At 39.4% G+C, this 24,650-nt stretch overlaps 1 protein-coding gene across 1 annotated transcript in view; it reads left to right on the top strand.

Annotated features, from left to right (window-relative positions):
- The window catches only part of Eif2a (eukaryotic translation initiation factor 2A), a 33,585-nt gene extending 11,768 nt beyond the window's left edge, over positions 1 to 21,817 (top strand). The window contains exons 3-14 of the mRNA XM_052180472.1: positions 1,911 to 1,985; positions 5,246 to 5,364; positions 7,073 to 7,172; positions 7,883 to 7,965; positions 11,427 to 11,500; positions 11,627 to 11,771; positions 11,885 to 12,001; positions 13,473 to 14,044; positions 17,211 to 17,324; positions 19,900 to 20,016; positions 20,924 to 20,989; positions 21,455 to 21,817. Coding sequence (XP_052036432.1) covers positions 1,911 to 1,985; positions 5,246 to 5,364; positions 7,073 to 7,172; positions 7,883 to 7,965; positions 11,427 to 11,500; positions 11,627 to 11,771; positions 11,885 to 12,001; positions 13,473 to 14,044; positions 17,211 to 17,324; positions 19,900 to 20,016; positions 20,924 to 20,989; positions 21,455 to 21,520 — 1,648 coding nt within the window. The 3' untranslated portion in view covers positions 21,521 to 21,817. The remainder of the gene's footprint in view (positions 1 to 1,910; positions 1,986 to 5,245; positions 5,365 to 7,072; positions 7,173 to 7,882; positions 7,966 to 11,426; positions 11,501 to 11,626; positions 11,772 to 11,884; positions 12,002 to 13,472; positions 14,045 to 17,210; positions 17,325 to 19,899; positions 20,017 to 20,923; positions 20,990 to 21,454) is intronic.
- Positions 21,818 to 24,650: the final 2,833 nt, after the last annotated feature.

The following is a 24,650-nucleotide window of genomic DNA, read 5'->3' as shown; positions in this document are numbered from 1 at the left end:
ATCCTGACTAAAAAAAAAAAAAAAAAAAAAAAAAAAAAAAAAAAAATTAACAGACCTCATAACAGACAGAACATAACAGGGCATGTGGTCAGCATGACTCTGCTCTGAGTCAGGTTATTTTTTGCATCAATGACTGGCAAGCATATTGCAGCAACAGTATGAAAAGGCATGCTTACAGGTATGCTTGGGGGCCCAGCTTCAATCACATAAAGGTAAACATAAAATCTCAACAACAACAACAAAAATCGAATTAGTTTTTAATCTCAGCACTTGGTTGGAAGGCAGAGACTGGAGGATCTCTTGTGAGTTTGAGAACAGCTAGGGCTATTACACAGAAACACCTTGTCTCAATAAACAAACAAACGTGTTTATAACAATGAGGGTATAATTATGGAGTCAAAAATGAGGATGGTAGATATGAATAGGTTGGAATAGGCTAAAATATGGGAGGAATTAATAAGGATAATTGAAATTTTCTATCTTAAGGTTGGAGAATAAGTTGTACTGTGGATAAGAGACATTGTTCATAGATATTTTTGTGGGAAAAATAGTTTGTAAGTTTCATTGTCTATAAAGTGAGTATAAGTTACCATTATTTTGTGAAAACAAGCAAAAAACATATCTTAGGTAAGTCAATGATGTGTTATTTAGAAGGCTATATTGATCAATTCTTGGTGTATTTGCTGTTACTTAGCAATTGAAATATTTGTTTGCCACAAAGTTCTTATTTAATGTCACTACACCAGTAGACTCATGTTTACTTACCCACATTTATGTTTGGCTAGGTCTTCATTGTCTTTAGATGTATTCACAGTGGTCTTCTTCAGTAGAGAGTTATAGTACTTAGAGTTTTCATTCCTTGCTAGAATGTTGACATGGGTCATATTTTTACAGATGATCTACAGAAGCCACTGATTGATTTCCTAAGGCTGTTGTATTGTTTTTATATACTAAGTCTTTTGTTTTTATGTATTAAGTACATAGAGGAATTGATGGGAGAGTCCAGTCTTTCAGATGCAGGGTCTCTTTAGTGGTGAGGGCATTCTTTGCACCAGTGTTTTGTTATGCAGATAGTAGTTTTTGCACTGTGGACATTCAGTTTTGTTGTTTTTGCTTCCTTGGAGACTGTCCTAATCAGTGTTCTATTGCTGTGAAGAGGCACCATGACCACTACAACTCTCAGAAAGTATTTAATGGGGGCTTGCTTGCAGTTTCATAGGTTTAATCCATTTTTAGCATGGTGGTATGCAGGCAGACTCGGTGCTAGAGAAGGAGCTGACATTTGCATCTGGATCCACAGGCAGGAAGAGAGGGACACTGGACCTGTCTTGGACTTTTGAAACCTCAAGGCATGGAGCTAGACAGATGGCTCAGCAGTTAAGAGCACTGACTGCTCTTTACAAGGTCCTGAGTTCAAATCCCAGCAACCACATGGCAGCTCACAACCATCCATAATGAGATCTAACGCCTTCTGGGGTGTCTGAAGACAGCTACAGTGTACTTACATATAATAAATAAATCTCCAAAAAAAAAAAAAATCAAGGCCCACCTCCAGTGACACAGTTCCTCCAATAAAGCAACACATTCCAGTGCTTCTCAAGTAGGGACACTTTCTGATGACTAAATGTTCAAATCCATGAATCTATGAATAGGGGCATTCTTATTCAAACCACCACACTAAAAAATTGTCTATTTCTTAAGGTTTTTCTGCTTGCATGAAACCAGTTTCTAGCATACTTTACAATGGTTGCTGACATTTAATTTTTAAAAGGTAAAATATTTGAATAGACAAAAACATTTTGGAATGTTTTCTAAAATTTGTGTAAATTATTCATTAAATTACTGGATTGTAGACATTTTAATCAGATTTTTAAGGAGTATTATTAATACTTTTTAATTTTTTTTTTCAGGGAATCTGGAAAAAATTGCAAAGTCTACACTTTCAGTAAAGATGGGACATTGTTTGCCTGGAACAATGGAGAAAAGTTAGTATCCATTTGTCGAAAATTTTCTGTGCACCATGAATATGACCATAGTTGTCATGATTAGAAATGCATATATCGGTTATCATTGATAAAGCCTGTTTCTTTTCTTTTTTTTAATACTTATTTTTCTTTTTTAATTTATTTTAATTTATTTACATTTCAAGTGTTATCCTCTTACCCATTTTCCCCCCTCTCCAGAAACACTCCTATCCCATTCCCCTCCCCCTGCTTCTATGAGGGTGTTCCTCCACCCACTCCCACCTCCCCACCTTCGATTCCCCTACACTGGGTCATCTGTCCAACCTTTATAGGACCAAGGACATCTTTTCCCATTGATGCCTGACAGGCAACCGAAGCCATGTGTACTCCTTGGTTGGTGGCTTAGTCCCTGGGAGCTCTGGGGGGTCTGGTTGGTTGATATTGTTGTTCTTCCTATGAGGTTGCAAACCCCTTCAGCTCCTTCAGTCTTCTCTCTAGCTCCTCCATTGGGGTCCTGTGCTCAGTGTAATGCGGTCATCTGACTGTATTTGTAAGGCTCTGGCAGGGCCTCTCAGAAGACAGGCTCCTTTCAGCAACCCTAACCCTTTCTTAGCATCTGTAATAGTGTCGGAGTTTGGTTACTGTATCTGGGATGAATCCCCAGGTGGGACAGTCTCTGGGTGGCCTTTCCTCAGTCTCTCTATGCACTTTGTCTCCATATTTGCTCCCTTGAGTATTTTGTTCCCCTTTAAAGAGGACCAAAGTGCCCACACTTTGGTTTTCCTTTTCTTGAGCTTCATCTGGTCTGTGAATTGTATCTTGGGTATTTGGAGCTCTTGGGTTAATATCCACTCTATTAGTCAGGGTTCTATTCCTGCACAAACATTATGACCAAGAAGCAAGTTGGGGAGGAAAGGGTTTATTCAGTTTACACTTCCACACTGCTGTTCATCACTAAAGGAAGTCAGGACTGGAACTCAAGCAGGTCAGGAAGGAAGCAGGAGCTGATGCAGAGGCCATGGAGGGATGTTCCTTACTGGCTTGCTTCCCCTGGCTTGCTCTGCTGTTCTAAATTACTGGTTAGGGTTTCTTTGTTTTGTTTTTTGTTTTTCCGAGACAGGGTTTCTCTGTGTAGCCTTGGCTGTCCTGGAACTCACTCTGTAGACCAGGCTGGCCTCGAACTCAGAAATCCACCTGCCTCTGCCTCCCAAGTGCTGGGATTAAAGGCGTGCGCCACCACCCCTGGGCTCTGGTTAGGGTTTCTTAAATTCATTACTATCATTTAGAAAATAATTATTTTTTTTGCTTGTTAACTTTAGACTTAGATATTTTGTATTTTTGCTGTTAAATCAATAACTAAAGTTAGTATTAGTTCTGTTGTGTATAGAAGCATAGAAATTGTTCCAAAGAATGATTAGTATAATTTATATAAGGTATCAGATTACAAAATTGATCTTATAAGAAAATATTTTCTTTAAATGGTCATATTTTTCTTAAAACAAGTTCTTTTGAATTTTTACAAAGTCACTACAATATTTCACAGATCAAAAATATTCAACCATTTGTTGCTTATTTTTCTTTTGTTGTTTTCAACTACATTATGGTTATACTATAAGGCTTTTCAGAAGAGAAAACCTATATGCGTTAGTCTGGAAATATTAATTGAACAGTTTTTTAAAAGAATTATTTATTTTATGTTTATGAATACACTGTAGCTGTCTTCAGACACACACCAGAAGAGGGCATCAGACCCCATTACAGATGGTTATGAGCCACCATGTAGTTGCTGGGAATTGAATTCAGGACCTCTGGAGGAGCAGTCAGTGCTCTTAACTGCTGAGCCATCTCTCCAGCCCTGAACAGTTTTTTATAGTGATAATATATTATAAAATCTTCTGAAACTCAGATTAAATGTGATTAATTAACCATTAAAGACTATTAAATTCGTTGGTTTACTTTGTAAGTTATTGACTCTAACTATAAAATATTTCCATTACATATAAACAGTATAATTCTAGCCACAATGTTAAGGGTGCTTTGTTTTGTTACTGAGGTGGAGTCTCTCTACATAGCCCTGGCTATCCTCAGACTTACTATGTGGACCAGGCTGGCCTGGAACTCACAGAGATCTACCTGCTTCTGACCCGAGTGCTGTGATTAAAGGCATGTGCCACTTTTTCCAGCTCAATTTCTTTTCAATTATATATTTATTTACATATATATGGGTTATGTGTGTTTTGCCCACACATGCATCTGTGTACCATGTGTATACTGCCCTTGGAGGCCAGAAGAGCCATCAGACCTGGTTCTGGAGTTCATCATGTGAGAGCTGGCTCTCCAACAAGGGGCCTCTGGAAGAACAGCCACTGCTCTTAACCTCTGAGCCATCTCTGCAGTTCTGCCCTGGAAGTTAAACATGGAAGAGTAAGTCAGGACAAACTGAGTTCCAAAGCTGGGCTTTAGCATTGATCACTAATATGCTGATCAGATCAATTCATTTGATTCTTTTTTTTAAGTCTAAGTGAATTTGTTTATAAGATCAACATAATGATGCCTGTAAAGACTCAAATAGATTTACAGGAAGTGGTCTGGCCTGTGCTGAGGGTTCTGTAGGAACACGCAGAGTGGAGCAGTGGGGACTCCTTTTACTCTGTGACTCCTGCCATTTTGTCATTACTATCCCACCATCATTCTTAATAAGCCTATGTGTTAGACTGCTGTTGAGATTTTAATAGACTTGCTTACAAGATTTCCCCAACAAATGCAGCTACTTATTCATATTTAAAAAGCGGGCTTCTCCATTCTCCCTGCAGCCTAGCCAAGTGCTGACTCCACTGGAGTCCTGCCACCTGAGAACCTTTCTGCTAACTCTGTACTGTTTCTCAATACTGTGGGGGTAAATTTTGCATTTTTTTATTTTAAAGTTAAAATATTGCCTTGGTATTTTTTTTTTGAAACTTCCTGAAAAGTAGTTATGAAAAGTGAACAATTGGGAATGTTCTGTATTTGAAAAGACATGGGGGCTGGAAAGATGACTCAACGGATAAGAACACTGACTGCTCTTCCAGAGGTCCTGAGTTCAAATCCCAGCAACCATATGGTGGCTCATAACCATCTGTAATGGGATCCGATGCCCTCTTCTGGTGGGTCTGAAGACAGATACAGTGTACTTATATATAATAAATAAATAAATCTTAAAAAGAAAAGAGGTATGAATGTTTTGGTTAATGCTGGCTATTATAAAATGGTAATTTTGCTGAAGTATTTTCTTTTGAAACCAGAGTAAATATAATCAATGTGGCTAACAAGGAACTACTGCATTCCTTCGACCTCCCCAAAGCAGTTTGCCTTGAATTCTCGCCAAATAACACCGTCCTGGCAACGTGGCAACCTTACACTAGTAAGTACTTTCCCTTATGACGATATTCTACCAGGAGCAATTACATTTGGAGGGAGAAAAACTAGGTTTATAACTTTGGAAGATGGTCATTTATGGTCAAGCAGACCCCCCCCCCACACACACACACACACCCAGCCGTCTGCAGGGAGTCTGATCTTAGTGTATGACTGAGACTGCAAGTGAGCCCCTCCCTTAACGTGGGTGGCCTTGACCTTCTCATCTTCCTCTGTGCTTCTCTGCTGGGATCTCAGGTGTACACCATGTCCCATCCACTGGTGCTGCAGTCTAAACCCAGGGCTTCATGCATGCCAGGCAAGCATCGACCGACTGAGCTACATCCCCCTAATGAGGCAAGTGGATCTCTTAAGTCAAGGCCAGCCTGGTCTACAAAAATAGTACCATGACAGCCACAGCTACATACTGACACCATCTCTCAAAAAAAAAAAAAAAAAACAGTCAACAATTTTTTTCAAATCATGATTCATTAAAAAGACTTGTGTTCCTGTTAGACAGAATGAATAGCTCAAGATGACATCCAATTTAAAACTAATGAGTATCAGGGGTCTTTTACTACTTTTGGGTCCTAATTGACTGTAAATAACATACCTCATGATATGAAGAGACATTGTAAGTTATAAGATAAAGGAGAAGAAAAACTGCAAAGAAAATTTAGAAAATAAGTAACTGCTGGCTAGAAAACATTTCTAAAGATCTAGATTAATAATGAATTAGTCAACTATAAGAAAAAGACAGTACAGTAGATATACTCTCAAAGAAGTGTTATGACAGTGTTTAGTGTTAAATACCTATGATTACAGAGAAGATTGTGGATTGGAGATGAGTTTAGCTAGAATGAGACTTTGTCTCCAAGAACAAAAAGAGTAGAAAACAATGTGCTATTTTGATACATTTAAAGCCATCTGATGGTAATGCTATGTGAACTTCTATATAGCCCTGCTTTAGGTATACGTGACATAATAATATAGGAAAGGTGTACAGAGGCTGGTTTAAGAACATTTTATTAAGAGACTGGGTGTAGCTCAGTTGGTAGAGTGCTTGCCTGCATTCACAAGGCCTGGGCTTGATCCCTAACACTGTGTGAGGTGTCACAAACCTGTCATTCAAGGTCACTCTGCTACATAGGAATCTGAGGTCAGTCCAGTGTGCATGTATGACCGACTCTGTCTCATTAAAAAAAAGGGGGGGGAAAGGAAAGGAAAGAAGATGGGGTAGACCCATTCTTTAGCAATGACAATCTTTTTTAATAAATAAATAATAATCGTTCATTATTGGGTTATAAACCTCAGGGTTTTATTCTTTGAAAGAGGCTTGGACTCTTCATGAATCTTGTTTTTCCAAGTAAAAGCATACTTGAGAATCATAAATAACTTTATTTTTATGATCCATAGGTATAAACCTTCATGACTTAATCCCTGTGACAGTAATATATGTCAGAATTAATAAATAAATCTCTCAAGTCTTCTTCAAACTTATCATGACTAATCATTTCACAGGTGTGGGCTTTCACTCAAGCATGGCATGTGTCATAGTTTCAGCGATGAGTGACTAACTCCATAACAAAGACAGGAAAGAAGGATGATTGAAGGCAGTTCTTTTATTTAATATTCTTAATCCTATTAAAGATCTTTGTGAGACTTAAATCTTAACAATTTTAGAAGACAATCACTATACAGTATTTTTGTTGCAGCTTCTAAAGATGGCACTGCTGGGACACCTAACCTGCAACTTTATGACGTGAAAACTGGAACATGTTTGAAATCTTTCATACAGAAAAAAATGCAGAATTGGTAAATAAATGCTTTAAGTGTAATTTTAAAGAAATCTTAGATTTCATGAATGTTTTTCCTGTATTATGTATTTATGTTTTTTGTATACCTACTAACCTTGGAGGTCAAGAAAAGATTCCTGGAATCCTGGTTTTCTGTAAGAACAAGTGGTTTTGTTTGTTTGTTTGTTTGTTTGTTTGTTTGTTTGTTTGTTTAAGATTTATTCATGTGAGTACACTGTAGCTGTCTTCAGACACACCTGAAGAGGACATCAGTTCCTATTACAGATGGTTGTAAGCCACCCTGTGGTTGCTGGGAATTGAACTCAGGACCTCTGGAAGAGCAGTCAGTGCTCTTAACCACTGAGCCGTCTCTCCGGCCTAAGAACAAGTGCCCTTAACCTCTCAGCTCTGTGCAGCCTGTAAAGTGATGCATATTGATGATGTCATCATATCTATTCGTTTCTCTGGTACTGACTTAGGAAAAAAGTTAGACCAAAATATACGACTTTAAGGGCTTTTAAATATATAACTATATTATAGTAAAAATATTATCCCCTTTTAGTCTTTAAAAAGGAAGGAACAGTATATGTTTTTTTTTAAGATACAACAACTTATTAAGACTATTAGTATCCTTGGTAGCAGATATAATGTAAATATTTGATCTTAAACACATCATTAGTTTTAACATGGTTCTATTTTTTTCCAATTTTTTATTTTCTTTTGGCATAGGTGTCCTTCCTGGTCAGATGATGAAATTATTTGTGCCCGGAATGTTAACAATGAAGTTCACTTCTTTGAGAACAACAATTTTAGTATGAAAAAACTTACTTTATTATTTACTTTAAAATACAGTTTTAAAAGTTTTTTGTTTGTTTTGTCTTTAGTGCTAAGAATATCGTTTTCCTTTCCTTAGTGACATCATAGGATCATCCTAGATATAATTCATGTATTTGTATTGTTATTTATATTCATTTGCACAAATCTTTGTAAATCTGAATGCCACTGATATTCTAGAGCATAAAGATTTTCTTTTTATAATATCTATATTATTAGGTACTAGACAATAGCTATTAAAATATTAGAATAGCTCTTTTGTTCTTGATGTTGAAATTATGAAATACAATTTTAAAATTTATACTGATTAATTTTTGAGACAGTGTGAAACTACACAGCTCTGCCTGACTTTAAGAGATCCTTCTACCTCTGACTCCCACATTTGAGGATTAAATGTGTGTGCCACAGCAGTTATAGTAGCCCATGCCTTTAATCCCAACATTTGGGAAGCAGAGGCATGGATCTCTGAGTAGGAGGCCAGCTTGGTCTACAATGTAAATTCCAGGACAACTAATCTGTAGTCCTGGCTAGCCTGAAACTAGATGTGTAGACCAGGCTAGCCTGGAACTCACATTTATCTCCCTACCTCTATCTCTGATATGCTGATAATAAAGGCATGTATTAACTAACACACCTTCCCTAAAATGTTTTATAGTATAGAATTTCTGTTTCAATAATTGTCAACCATGGCTAGTCCTAACTTCTAACATCTATTCAATTATTATTTCTCTACTAAGCTAAAACCAAACAAATAGCCGGGCAGTGGTGGTGCACGCCTGTAATCCCAGCACTTGGGAGGCAGAGGCAGGCGGATTTCTGAGTTCGAAGCCAGCCTGGTCTACAGAGTGAGTTCCAGGACAGCCAGGACTACACAGAGAAACCCTGTCTCGAAAAAAACCAAAAAAAAAAAAAAATTTCAATGTGTATCACTGAAAGTTAAGGAGGGCTCTAGTTTTTAAAATTTAGTTAAACAATTGTCATAAATAATATGATTATTGCTCAGACTTCTAACACTGCAAATGTTCTCTTAAGTTTTAAAACTCAAGATCCGAAATTGTCATATATCTCTCAAATTTGATATCTCTCAAGTTTCTTTTAGTTTCTAGGTTCCCTCTCAATCTCTTTTTCACCCCTTATAGTAGATTATCTCTGTCTTTTTCTTTTTTGAGGTGTGTGTGTATGTTTATTTGTTGGTTTGTTTGTTTTTTGAGTTCTCTCTGTAGCCCTGGCTATTCTGGAACTGGCATTGTTTGCCAGGCTGGTCTTGAACTCTGAGATCTGCCTGTTTCTGCCTCTTGAGTACTGGCATTCAAGATTTATACCCCTACACCTGGCCAGCAGTAGATTATTTCAACACTCATTTTTCTCTGTATTTTTCTGTAGTTTGAAGTTTGCTTTTATTTCTTTTTTCTTTTCTTTCTTTTTCTTTTTTTTTTTTTTTTTTTTTTTTGGTTTTTCGAGACAGGGTTTCTCTGTGTAGCCCTGGCTGTCCTGGAACTCACTCTGTAGACCAGGCTGGCCTCGAACTCAGAAATCTGCCTGCCTCTGCCTCCCAGACATATAATTTAACATGTTATCAGTCTTGTATAAATTGCTGATGGAATGTAGGTTTTTTTTTTTTTTTGTATAATAAGATATTTAGGATTATCTCACATATTTCCTGATATTCGTCTAGAGTCAGCTAATATTCCAAGCCAGCTGAATCCTTTTCATGGAAAACAATATTTGCAGACTATAGTCTTAACTCTAAGGCTTCACTGCACTACAGTAATCATGGTATCTAGAGTTTCTCTCTCTCTCTCTCTTTCTTTTTGGAGGCTGTAATATTTAGGTTCATGCTGATAACTTCCATTTTTAAAGTTGCAAGATTTAAAAATACTTTTAGGCTTTTTTCATTTTATGTGTATGATTACTTTGCCTACATGTATGGATGGATACACATGCCTGGTGCCTGTGAATGTCAGGACCTAAATTACTAATGGTTGATTGCCACCATAGGGTGCTGGGTAGTAAACCCAGATCCTCTGCTAGAGCATTCTCTTAACTCCTGTCTCTCCAGCCCCTTTTAAAAAATACAAAATTTGACTTAACCTTACCTATATTACCTTTTACCCATGTCGAGGGTCCTTTTTCTTTGGTATATCAAAGATGTGATTTGGGATTATCACATCACATTATTTATTTGCTCTGTTCCACATTATCCACACTGTATTCTGAAAAAAAAAAATAGCAGCAGTAATAGCAGTAACATGATTACTGAAAATAAAGAAAAGATAATGCTATCCCTTTATCTGTACAGCATCTAATTAGTGATTGAACACTTGTTATTTTATTATACTAAAATAAGAATTGTAATTTTGCTTGTATGTGCCAAAGAAGACATGCAGGCTCCTTTGTGCAGCCTCTAGCCACTGTAGACCCCATAGTATGCCCTACATTTTCCTGCCTTCGGTACTCCTCACCATGGCTTTCGCCTTAGCTTGCTTACTTGTCTCCTTGGAGGGTCCTACCTTGCTTCCTGTGCCTGTGACCACCTTAGAGAAGGAAAGACCTTATTTTATCTTACAGTTTACAGTCCATCATGAAACCAAGCAGGGACTCAGGGGACAGAGACGGAAGAATTCTCCATAAGGTCTTGCTCCACAGGGCTTAGCTTGTGTTCTTGTAGAACCTGAAAGTGTGTGCCTGGAGTGACACCACCACAGTGAATTGGGTCCTCCCAAGTCAGGCAGTAATCAAGAAAGGGCTCCATAGATTTGCCTGCAGTCTAATTTGATGGAGGCAGTTCCTCAAGAGGCCTTTCCAAGTGACTCTAGTTTGTATCAAGGTAACAAAAACTAATGCCCACTTTCTTAGTTTGCTGCAGAAGGGGAATCTCAAGTTTGATAGTTTCTTGTGCTATATTTGAATACTTCCTGACATCTGAAACTGAATAAAGAGAATAACTCTTTATCCCATTAACTAGGGTGACACTGTTGCTTGTTAACATGGATGCTTGTTGCTTCCGATAGGATAATCAGTATCAGCGATCTTTATTATTTATCATATAGAATTTTTATATGATAAGCACAGTTTACACTAGCAGCCTGAGGCCAATCTTTCCCATCTAATGGGCTCTATGACTTCTTTAATATAGAGATTGATATTCATTGGAGCATATACCTTGTGCTTGGCATTATGTTTTTAAAGTCAATCCCTGGGAAATACGTGGTATAATAATTAGTATCATCTTATTGCTTGTCCAAGTTAGCATACCTAGTAAATGAGTGAATGGAATTCAAGCCTAATTCTGTCTGGCTTTTCTACTGGATTGCTCTACCTCACTACATGAAACTACAATAAACAGTTTGTAGTAATACTAGCCTTTCATAATGGATTCAGAGTTTGATGAGTTTTGTTAATTTATTATCCACCTCTAATCCATTTCCTCTCATTTTAGACACAATTGCAAATAAATTACATTTGCAAAAAGTTAATGACTTTAATTTATCACCTGGAACCCAACCTTATAAGGTAATTCTTGCTTTTATTTATATAGAACATATGTCTTTTCTCCTTTTAAAAAGTATGTCTAAAAACATGCATCTCAGTTTCTCTGCTTCTGAGAATTAAGTACTGACTTGTACGTGTGTGTCTTAGGTGGCAGTTTACGTCCCAGGAAGTAAAGGCGCACCTTCATTTGTTAGACTATATCAGTATCCCAACTTTGCCGGGCCTCAGGCAGCACTGGCCAATAAAAGCTTCTTTAAAGCTGATAAGGTTACAATGCTGTGGAATAAAAAAGGTATGATGAGTAATTTTTCACTTTTGTTATTAAATATTAATTTCAGTATTCATAAGTGTATAAACTTTTAACTTCTATTTTTAATCTCATTGAATACTGTTTTTCTGTTACAGCTACTGCTGTGCTGGTAATAGCCAGTACGGAGGTTGACAAGACAGGAGCTTCCTACTATGGAGAACAAACACTGCACTACATTGCAACAAACGGAGAAAGTGCTGTGGTGCAGCTACGTGAGTACCCTTAACAGTTTCCCACCGTTAAAAACAGTGACGGTAAAAAAAAAAAGGTTCAATGTCACAAAATTAATACAGTCAAAATTGTTAAGGAAGTGAGTAAACTCAAATACCATAATGTTTATGATAAAATTCCTCTTCATTGAGAAGCTTAACATCATCCTTAGGCAAGCAGGAGTGGAGTCTGTGAGTGCGTGGGTTGTTGTAGTGGCTCTCTGAGCATTTAACTACCACAGCACATAGAGTTTAGTGACGGTGCAGAAACAAGAAGTAAACCCAGCATGGTACCAGTTTACCTCTTATTTTGGTAAGCTACTTAACTATAGACTAATAGTGATTTTACCTTAAAAATGTCTTTATAGGTATTTATTTTATGCATGAGTGTTTTGTCTACATTGATACCTGTATACCATGTGCATACCTTTTGCCCAAGGTCAGAAGAGGGCACTGGATCCCCTGCAACTGGGGTTACATTGGTTGTGAGCCACAGTTGGGTGCTGGGAATTGAACTCTGGTTTTCTGCAAAAGCAACAAGTAGCTCTTAACTGCTGAGTCAGTCCTCCAGCCCCACACACTGGGTTGTCCATTCTAGCAGCTCGCTCAGACTTTCACATTGGATGGAGCATGTGTGAGTAGAGAACTGACCCACACTTCTCCAAAAACCCTGTGTTCCCACTGAGATAAGATAAAATAGAGACCTGAAATACTATGTTAATACAACAGATCAAAAGAAGACACTGAATTTTGTGTTTTTGTATTAATGAAGCTACAGTTAGTCATTTGGAATATAAATTTGTTATTTTTTCTTACCAAAATAATTTCTGCTTGTTCCTCAAAATTATATATAAAATTTCAAAGGGAGTTTAAAACAGAAAATATGTGAAAACTTTTTTATAATCTGGGAATTTAAAAAAAAAAAGATTTTTTTTTCTAAGCAACACAAAAATGCTAAGAAAAATGATAAACTTGTAATGCATAAATATAGATTTCTATACTAAAAGAATCTGTTAACTAAGGTAAGAAGAAAATAATTAAACTGACAGGTGTTAAGCATAGTAATGAATGTCTGTAATTCCAACATTTGGAAGAGGGAGGCCAAGGTCAGAGAGTCAAGATCATCTTCACTTATGTAGCCAGTTCAAGACTGGCCCGAATTACAGGAGACCCTGTCCCCGTACTCCCTCAGGGGAAAAAAATCCACACGTAACAGAGCAAGCAGGGGCTGTATGAGCACAAGGAGTGTAAGCATCGTTATTTCTCCTTACCCTAACGGCTAGTTCAAAACCGCAGCAAAAAACAAGACGGATACAGAAGGGTTCAGTCTTCCAGAAAACAAATGAGATTACTTCTAATTATTCAAAGGTGAAAATATAAACTGTGTAGTGTGCGAATGAGGGCCCGTGCCACTAGAACCTGCTGGTAAGCTTTCTCTTAAACCGCTGATTTATGTCTTATCTTCTTTTTCCAGCAAAAAATGGCCCAATTTATGATGTAGTTTGGAATTCTAGTTCTACTGAGTTTTGTGCTGTTTATGGTTTTATGCCTGCGAAAGCAACCGTTTTCAACCTGAAGTGTGATCCTGTGTTTGACTTTGGGACTGGTCCTCGCAACGCAGCCTTCTATAGCCCTCATGGACATATACTAGTACTGGCTGGATTTGGAAATCTTCGAGGACAAATGGAAGTATGGGATGTTAAAAACTACAAGCTTATTTCTAAGCCAGTGGCTTCTGATTCTACATATTTTGCCTGGTGCCCAGATGGTGAGCATATCTTAACAGCCACATGTGCTCCTAGGTTACGTGTTAATAATGGGTATAAGATCTGGCATTATACTGGCTCCATCTTGCATAAGTATGATGTGCCATCAAATGGAGAGCTATGGCAGGTTTCTTGGCAGCCATTTTTGGATGGAATATTTCCAGCGAAAACGATAAAGTACCAAGCAGTTCCAAGTGAAGTGCCTAGTGAGGAGCCTAAGGTTGCAACAGCTTACAGACCTCCAGCCTTAAGAAATAAGCCAGTCACCAATTCCAAGCTGGTAAGTAAGAAATAGCACAGAGGCAAGTGGTTCTCTGTGAGGCACTCTGCACACCTCTGTCTCTTTGCACATTATGTTGCTTTGTCCATATGTAGGATATACTCCAGAGAGACCACTAAGGCCCGGAAGATGAGGATGCTGAGCAGCTTATATATTAAGCCAGCAAAAAGGTTAATTTAAAGGGGCTCACAGTTTAAAAAACACAATGTGCCGGGCGGTGGTGGCACATGCCTGTAATCCCAGCACTCTGGGAGGCAGAGGCAGGCGGATTTCTGAGTTCGAGGCCAGCCTGGTCTACAGAGTAAGTTCCAGCACAGCCAGGGCTACACAGAGAAACCCTGTCTCGGCAAAACCAAATCCAAAAAAAAAACAAAAACAAAAACAAAAAAAAACCCCACAATGTTTATTCTGCACGTATGCAATGAAATATCATATCCACCCTGTGTCTCCAAATCCAATTATTCTCATATTCCTTCCAACTTTGTGTATTTTTAAAAATACCCTTCAGCCGGGCGTGGTGGCGCATGCCTTTAATCCCAGCACTTGGGAGGCAGAGGCAGGTGGATTTCTGAGTTCGAGGCCAGCCTGGTCTACAGAGTGAGTTCCAGGACAGCCAGGGCTACACAGAGAAACCCTGTCTCCAAAAAACCAAAAAAAAAAAAAAAAAAAAAATACCCTCTAAGTCCATTTAGTACTGTGCATACATGTGTAGGTATGCAGCCATCTATTATCAAATGGGAGTTCTACCAATGGCCATATCCTTAAAAGCCTTCCCTAGCAGCTATAGGTTGCTAGTAACTCTTTGGTAAGGACTGTGGCATTGAAATTATCCATCAAATCTGACCAAATTAGGCTTGCTTGCTCTCATGCTGGTAAACCCAGCTACTATGGGTTCCTGAGTGCATTAGCACTGTGCTAATCAGGAGACAGCATTTCACAGCCCTCCTCCCCAACTTCTAGCTTGTAGAATCTTTTTGCCTCCTCTTCTGCAGTGTTCACTGAGCCTTGATGATAGGGTCAAGTTGATATCATCTTCTCTTCAGGAATAAGTATTCATCTCTTTTTTTTCTTAGCACTTTAACCAGTAATGCGTCTCTCCCTTGACTTCTGCCCATTGAAAAAGGAAGCTTTTCTGACTTAAGCTGAAAGTAGCTCAGGTCTGAGTATAAATATAAAAATTTAGAAGAAAATTTACTAACATGACTATTTAGCAAAATAACAATATCAGGACTTCTGACCAGGATAATATACAGTAGGAGGCATGAAATTTTCTTCCTTAGAACAAGCCTCAAATCCAACCAGAAAGCAGTTACTATATAACAGGCATGCATGTTGCAACAGTAGGCACATCTTACCTGGAAAGTCAATATTACACCATGGAGCACACAGTACTAGTTAAGACCACTGATGTCTTTCTCTCCCCCAGCAGTCTGCATAGCACTTTCTGGCACTATGAATGCTACCCAGCAGGCAGGAAACTTCCTGGCTAGTTTGAGAGTGATTGCTCTTATTTCCTACAGCCAAAATATGCAGTCCCTTCAGCAGTAAGGTCCCACAATGTGTTTATGATGATGACTTAGAGCAGTGGCAATAGTCTGTTGTGTTGGATTCACAGTTGTTTAATTTCTGGAAAAGATAACTCAGCATGATGCTTTATAGGGTCATAGCTTTATAGGTTCAGGGTTTAAATTCAGATGCTAATTGGCTGAGGCTGAAGATAGAAGGCAGTAGTGAGCAGGGGGCCATGGTGAGCAGGAGGACATGGTGAGCAGGAGGACATGGTGAGCAGGAGGACATGGTGAGCAGCTCCATGTTCAGCAGCAGTCAAGTTCCCATAGGTGATCGATCTTAGGGCCAGCTCACACTAAGAAATTTGTTGATTTTCAAGATAACACAGGTCTGAATACATATATGAAATCGTCTTTAATTTTTAAAATACTATCCTAGTCAGTATTCTATTGCTACGAAAAGACAGCATGACCATGGCAAGTGTTATAAAAGAAAGTTTTAATTAAGGCTAGCTTACAGTTTCACGGATGTAGTCCATTATCATCATGGTGGGATGCATGGCCTAGTGGGAAGTATGGCAGCATGCAATCAGACACGGTGCTAGAGAAGTAGAATTCAACATCAGATCCACAAGCAGCAGGAAGAGAAAGAGACACTTGGCCTGACTTGGGCTTTTGAAACCTCAAAGCCCACCCACAGTGATATATTTCCTTCAACAAGGCCACACCTCCTAATCCTTCCCAAGTAGTGCCACTTCCTGATGCCCCAGCATCCAAACATACAAGCCTATGGGGGCCGTTCTCATTCAAGCCACTACAAACACTGTCAGTTTGTAAAACTCATTTATTGTCTTCAGGCCATGAGTTCCTCACCTTCCTGAATATTGATAGATTCATGTATATTTTTAAATGGTAATTCAGAACTCAGGGGAGACCACTGATTAGTGCTCTCCCTTTTTGTGATGGTGTTAATAGAAGACCTCCAAGCATGAGCACCTTGTCTTTGGGGTTCTTAGAAAAGTGGGTGTATACCATAGCTGAGACCTAGGAATGTTCCTTTTAAAGAAGCTAAATAAACTATTAATAAATTATCCAGGGAAGAAGATAACATTTTCGAAGATAATTTTTTTATCTTGTTCCTGGCTTGCACCAACTCAAAACAGTATCCTTCCTTCTTGACTAAATTCTTAAAGCCTCTCAGATCCTCTTGAGATATTCTATTTCAACATTGGTTAACTTTCAACTTCAGACTTTACCAGTGAAGATCTGTCACATGATTCTGGATATGAAGAAAACAAATGAGGTAGCTGCTTTCTATGATATCAACTTCCTAAGGATATTAATCACATCAAAAACACCTCAGGGAAGCTGTTGTTACTCAGTTTCATAAGAGTCACATGTCTAGTCCTGAGGCATATTTTATTGTTTCTGCAAACCAAAAGTGAATTTTGTCTGGGTTTATGTAATGAGAAGATACATATCAGCTAATGGGAGGTCCTTATTTAACTCTGTTGTAGTAACTGATTTGAAATATTCCTTTCCAGTTTCTTGAGTAATTTGGATAAAATCATCTTATACTAGTAAAGGTACATACTTTGCTATTGTGTATGCTTTTCAAATTGTGGACTCCAGAAGTACTTGTTTTACATTTCCTGTAGCATGAAGAGGAACCTCCCCAGAATATGAAGCCACATCCAGGAAGTGACAAGCCATTATCAAAAACAGCCCTTAAAAATCAAAGGAAGCATGAAGCTAAAAAAGCTGCAAAACAGGTATTGAGAGTGCTGATCTCTCAAACCCAAGCAAGAAGTTACTTAATCTAGCTTTAACCCATGACATTTTTAACAATTATATTTCTAAAGCATGATTATGATGTGGTAAATTATAGTTGAATTAGATGTAAATAGCTGAGTAGCTTTCTTTTGTGCCTGCCTGTGGACTAAGTATCTGTATTTATATAGTGGGTAACGTCACATCTGTAACATCAGTGGAGACCTGGGACAATAAAGTTTTAAAGACAGAGCGTTCATTTTGACTCAGGGTTTGGTTCTGTAACTGGGTCTTGTCTTGTAGTACAGGGCTGGCCTTGAACTCATGATCCTCTTTCTTTATCCTCCTAAGTGCTGAGGATAAATGCACTGTACCTTACAAACATGAAGTTACCACCACCATTTTGCTTTTTGTGGTGCTAAGGACTGAACCCAAGGCTTTGCAGGTGGTAGACAAGTGATTTGCCTCTGGCCCACATCTTCAACTCTTTGTAATCAGTTTTGGAGGTTGAAGTACATGATTGATTGGCTCTATTACTGTGGCTGGTGGCATGTAGCATTATCACAGCAGAAACCTAGAGTCCCACTGTACTCTTCAAGAGCATTCCCCCAGTGGCCTGAAGACCTTCTTTTAGACCCACCTCCTGAAGGCTCTATTATATCTTAGTAGCAGGACTCCAAGGACAAAGAGACTAGACCTGGCCTTGAAACCTGAGCTTTCAGTTGGATTGTGTAGAGTGTTTCCTACTATAGACTCTTGATGGAGTGTCTGTTTTCCTTAGGGCACATATGTATTAAGAGAGTGCGCTGTGGCAGTTCATACCTGCAGTCCCAGAACTTGGAAGGCTGAGGTTGGAGGGTTGTTAGGAGTTTGAACCCAGCCTGGCCTAGGATATATAATGGGCTCTAGGCCAGGCAGGGCTTTAGCTCCAAAAGAAAATTAAGAAAAGGAGTGAAAACCCAACTAAGACAATACTTAAACAAAACACATTTCTGTACTTATAATAATTGATCTAAATTATAGTCATGTGATTCATTGGTTCATGGTGATACTGTGTTCAGCAGCATTAAGCATGATTGGTGAGATCAGGATAATTATTTTAGAGATTAAGACAGAGCAGATATTTTAGTCTATTTAGACTTATTAGATCAAAATGTCTTCCTTAGTTGGATAGTTTCTACACAATAAAAGCTTATCACCCACAAACCTTGTGGCTGGAGTCTCAGCACGGCGCTGGTGGACTCATTCTCTGGGAAGGGCTTCCTTTCTGTGTGCTCCTATGGCAGAGGGCATAAAGCCTCCTAGGAGTAGTGAGTGTGTGACGTTGGAGCACTCACAGCCATTTAATCATTCCGGGCAGTGACAGTCTGCGTGTGTGTAGCTTCGGCCTTCCAGCGTTGTTGAGCAGGCTGCCTTGTTTCTGCCGCTAGCTAGCCCATGAGTGGGCTTCAGGGAGTGATCCTTGTGTCTCCCGGCCCTCCCTGTCGTGTGTATCCGGCTTTTAAAGTGGATTCTGAAGATTGAACTTGTCTGAGCAAGCACTTGTGACACACAAACACGCGTGTAGAGTGGCATTTGATTAGAGTTTTCCTGGGAAAATACAGCACACACCTCTTTAGTCTAGGAAATGGAACCCACAACCGCCCAAAGTATAGTTGTGCCAGCATCTAACTTGGCGAACTAGTAACTTTTTATTGGGGATACTAACAGGACATGGGTAAGGGGCTTACCTCTAAGGAGCAGAGATGGCTCAAAAAGCAGCTCCCTTTCAGTCCTGAAGAGTGCAGCCCAACGTGGGTGATGAATTACAAAAGCTACGAGCCTGCTCCCTGTCTACTCTTCTCTTTGGCCTGGCTGGTGGGTGTCTTGACCCAGCAGTTGTTCGCTCCTCTTAGGAAGCTGGGAGGACCTTTAGTCCTGCTTTCCTGGACCTGTGACCTCCATTTCCTTCCTCCCCTCCAGGAGGGGTGTTTCACTGGGAGGAAAATGTGCCACGGCAAAGTCAGAGTAACACGTAAGGGGTTAGTTCTGTCTCCGCATTGTGGGCCTTGGGATCAACTCCAAGCTGCCCGACTTGGCAAGAAGCATATTACCCCATTTATATTTCAGAGGGGAAAACTACATTATATATTTTTTTAATTTTAAATTAAAACATCATTGTTCAGCCAGGCGGTGGTGGCGCACGCCTGTAATCCCAGCACTTGGGAGGCAGAGGCAGGTGGATTTCTGAGTTCGAGGCCAGCCTGTTCTACAGAGTGAGTTCCAGGACAGCCAGGGTTATACAGAGAAACCCTGTCTTGAAAAAACCAAATAATAAAAAAAAAATCATTGTTCCCTTTTGCAGCTATTATATTCCATCTCCAGAAGTGTGTTTTTATAGGTCAGGCTCACGTTTGATCCCTGAGGCCACAGAGTGGAAGGAAAGAAACAACTCCACAGGCAGTCCTCGGGAGTCGGCACTCTTTCCCGTGTGGTCCTGGGAACTGAATTCAGGCTTGGCAGCAGCACCTTTACCCACTGATCTGTCTCAGATACCTAGAGGGAGGAAATAAATGTTCAAATTTGGTTTTCCTTTAGGAAGCAAGAAGCGATTTGGCTCCTACTCCTGTCCCACAGAGTGCTCCACGGAACACTGTCACCCAGTCTACTTCGGGTGATCCTGAAGTAGACAAAAAAATTAAGAATCTAAAGAAGGTGAGACTTGACTGAAAAGCAGATACATGCATGAGAATTAAGAGTGGAACTTAAAACAGGGATTTAAAAAGTTGGTAACAGTTCTCATTGTTGCTTTCTTTCTATAAAAATAGTGTAATTGAGAAAGGATCTCAGTTCACCAATGCTTTAACGACTCACACTACTTATAGTGTTGAATGTGAGTAATGTGGAATGATAGGGGCACGTCTGTGTCGGGAAGGCATGTTTTGTTGTCATTGCTGTGAGACTGAGATTGAGCCCAGCGCTCATGCGTGCCAAGCAAGTGCTCGTCTACCGAGCCACAGCCCCGGGCTGGGACACTTACCTCAGCATCTCATCAGCATGAGATGCTAGCAAGAAATATTTTATTTATTAAATGAAATAAATACAGATAAACAGATCCTTTATTCCAGTTTTTTCAAAAGGAACACACACACAAAAGGGAGCTTATAGTGTTGTGAGGTCAGGTGTGGGCGTGAGGCCTCTGTTAAATGCAAAGATACTGCCCTGCCACCGTGGTATGCCGAAATAGATGCTGACATTTGTAGTATACTTATGAATCCACACCTGTGAAAAACTTACTGTGCAAACCTGACAACCCAAGTCTGCTCCGACAACTCCCAGAGAGATGAAAAGAAAGGGAGCAGAGATGCCAGAGCTTTCCTCTGCCTCCGTGGTTCGGCACTGCACACCACACCACACAGTAACTAAGTAACAAAAACTTCAAAACCCATCCACCCAAACCCACGTATTTAAACTATCATTTTATGTTTAACTTGTAACACGAGTTTATCCTTGCATCTTAGCAAACCATATTTGAAAGAACTGTAGTATGGTTGCTAATATAAGCATCTGCAATAGAAAGTAACTCTTTCTTCCTTCTCCTTCCCCATATTTGATTTCACAGAAACTGAAAGCCATAGAGCAGCTGAAAGAGCAGGCAGCCTCCGGGAAACAACTAGAAAAAAATCAGGTAAGCCCTATTTGGATCATAGTCATTAGCACCCTGTCCTATTTAATATAGGCAAGCCATCAGTCAGAAAGAAAAAGCATGGACACTGGCCCAGACCGTGGTGCCAAGTCACTATTACTCAGGGGTCTCCTGATGCTGTCACTGTAAAAGTACTAACAGTTGGTGGGTCGGGTAAATAACAAGGGTCTGCTGTGCCACCCTGCTGGCTTTCTCCGTCCTCTTGGTCTCCATACTTGAAGGGCAAGTAAATGCAGGAAATCTTGTACCAGAAGGGACAGCAAGGCAGCTCTGCATTGCCCCTGAGTACTTAACAAATCGGGTAGAACTGCTTTCTAATCTGGGTTTACCAGTGTATCTGATAAAGTGTAAGAATGTTGCATGTCTACATTCCATTCTTTCTATTGTCTGGGTACAAGTCCATATTTATTTTCTATTTAATAACATTTTTATTTGAAATATTTCTAGTTGGAGAAAATTCAGAAAGAGACAGCCCTTCTCCAAGAGCTTGAAGACTTGGAATTGGGAGTTTGAAGACTCACAGCAAGTGAATTTGTTGGCAGGGAACACTATTGGCAAGTCCCATGGTGTTCATGGAATTGCCACATGCCCACCGTTAACATCAGTCTATATTTTTAACCATTTATCCAAGATTGAATATGTATAACTATTTAATGATGTCTATTCAATTGACTTTACATCTGCATTCTGTATCATGTCAGTATGTAATAAAGAGATGATTTTTTCCAGATAAACTTAATAAATTGACATTTGTTTTTTTAATGGGTAGTAGTATTTCCTATATAAGCAAATAAAGACATTTTAAATTTGTTTTTGCCTTCAAATTTGTCAATTAAAAAGTTCTATATAACCTAGCTGTAGTGACACAGCAGCTAGCAGCTAGTTTAATCCCAGCAGTCAGGAGGCAGAGGCAGGTTTTATAAATTTAAGAACTGCCTGGTCTACAGAGTGAGTTACAGGAAAGCCTTGGCTACACGAAGAAACACTGTCTCAGAAAACTAAAAGTAAACAGTTTTTTTTTTTTTATAAATTTTCAGGATGTATTATTCTTACCAGAAAACTGAAGTGTACGTATGTCTATTTTCTAAATGAAGAAATTGAAGTCCAGAAAATTAAGGAATCTGTTGGATCTGGAGAGTAGAGGTGGCTGCTTGGATAAGGACACCGTCTGCTGTCCCAGCACCGCATGCAGCCATGGCTCTAACTCCCGACTCCAGGGGATCTGACACCCTCTTCTGGCCTCCATTGGCACTAGGCATGCACAAATATGCATGTGCTAGAATAAAAATAAATATTTTTAAAAGAAATAAATCTGCCAGTGTCAGGAAATGGAATTGAACCCAAGTAGTCTGACTCCAGAGCCTGTGTGCTAGGTTCCCGTGGACACTGACGTCTCCTGAAGGACAATGTAACTGCTGGATGATAAAATGTACTCGTTTTTTTCTTTTATGAATACTGCCAGATTACTCTCTGACAATTTGTTCTTCCACCAATTTGTTCTTCGCTTTTATCGGTGTTAACTGTAACAAGGCCTTTGATCTTGCCAAATTAAGAAAACAAAGATTTTGTTGTTGTTGTTGTTACTGTTACATATTTCTTTTTATATATTTAGGGGTGTGTTTATGTGCTTTGCCAAATTTGTCAGTTGTTTATATTCTATGGATTGTTTTTCCTTTGACTATTTCTCTTATTTGGTTTTTACATTGATTTTTTTTTTTTAACATTTGTTTATTGGGTGTTTAGTGGTTGTGTTTGGGTGGGCAGGTATGTGCCATGGCTCACATGTGGAGGTCAGAAGACAGCTCCCCGAAGTCCATTCTTTCCTCCCATGTGGGTTCTGGGCATCAGCTCAGGTTGTCAGACTTGGCAACAAGCACTTTTACCCCCTGGGCCATCATGAAAGCACGAATTTTTCTATCTTTAGGAATATGTAAAGATACGTGTAAAAGATGTATGTAAATGCATACATATTTTTAACAATTCAAGGAGTAAAAATCCAACATGAAAAATACATTTCTCACCTGTATTTTATAGCAACATTCATCGATATTTTATTTGTTTTAAAGATACAAAGTATATGTATATTCAGATTTATATACTCATGTATATTTTAAAGAAATTAATAAAACCCAACTCAACAACAAACCTCCCCAAACCAAGAGAGAAAAAAGAAAATACCCAAAAAGAAAAACAAAACAAGGGAGGGGGGAACTGGGAAAGGGGAAATCATTTGGAATGTAAATAAAGAATATAGAAAAGAAAAACAACAAACTAAACCAACAGAAGAGCCCAGGAAAAGGAACAAGAATCATAGACCCACTCGGGAGTCCCTTCTAAACACCAAATAGGAAGCCATGATATAGATGCAAAAGACTTGTACAGACCCGTTTGTGCACGGGTCTTCAGGCTGAGTTCATAGGAGCTTGACTCATACAGATTAGAGAGCTTCCTCCAGCCTTTCTGGCTCTTTCCTCCTTGACTTGCCCAGGGTTCTCTGAGCTCTGAAGAAAGGGATTTGATGGAGAAGTCCGTGTGGTAGTTTGTAAATACTTGGCCCAAGGACTGTCACTATGAAGAGGTGTGGCCTTGTTAGAGGAAGCGTGTCACTGTGGGGGTGAGCTTTGAGACCTTCTTCCTGGTTTCCTTTGGATAAAGATGTAGAACTCTCTGCTCCTCCAGCGCTATGCCTGCCTGGAAGATACTGTGCTTCCTGCCAGGATAATGGACTGACCCTCTGAACCTGTAAGCCAGCCCCAGTTAAATGTTGCCCTTTATAAGAGTTGCCTTGGTCATGGTGTCTCTTCACAGCAATGGCACAGCAATGGAAACACCTCCATCTAGAGCTGACTGTTTCAAGGCCTCTCTGTGTATCTTTGTATTTGTTCCTATCCTCTGCAGGCAGAAGCTTCTCTGATGAACAAGGCCCTGATCTGTGAGTACAGCAGAATATCATTAGGAGTCACTTTTTACATTTTTTATTTGACTAGTATTACTTGGTTTTACCTTAGGTCTCTGGGCTATCTATTATCAGGTTCTTTGTCACCCAAACACTGATGGGTATAGAGTGGGCCTTAAGTCAAATCAGTACTCCCACAAATTTGTGCCACCACTGCCCTAGTATATTTGCAGGTAGTTTATCATTGTAAATCAAAGGCTTTGTAGCTAGGTTTCTGTTTATTGTTCTCTTTTGGAAGCCTGCAGAGTACCTTCCTGTACCAGAGTCACTGGAACATAAGGGTAAAGGCTCTATGTAGGCACCAGGTCAACATCTTCATGTTTGGTGAGCTGTGCAGGTGTTGTCAGCAACGGGTCCTTTCTGAATGTTTGTGGAACTATAGACTTGGCAACACTCTGGGCTACTTGGGAATTCCTGTGAATCCTTTTTGGGAACAACTCAATTAGACGTAACCCAATCCCAGTACTGGAAGCTTCATTTGGGACTCTCTGCATGAGTCCAGCCCAGTATCACAGTTCCTGAGGAAGGCAGGGTAGAGCAAAGGTCAGAGATTGCAGGGCCAAAAGCTGCATACTTTCTTCAACTCTGCTATTCAGTGACCAAAAGCCACTGGCCTCTGGCAATTTGACTCCTGCTGAGAGCAACAGGGGAAAGAAAATTACTTTGGATCTTTTCTCTTTGACTCAG

Source organism: Apodemus sylvaticus, chromosome 4, assembly GCF_947179515.1.
Source record: "Apodemus sylvaticus chromosome 4, mApoSyl1.1, whole genome shotgun sequence".
Taxonomy (NCBI): Eukaryota; Metazoa; Chordata; class Mammalia; order Rodentia; family Muridae; genus Apodemus; species Apodemus sylvaticus.
The sequence above is the reverse complement of the archived record's forward strand: the minus strand, read 5'-3'. Positions and strand labels throughout refer to the sequence as shown.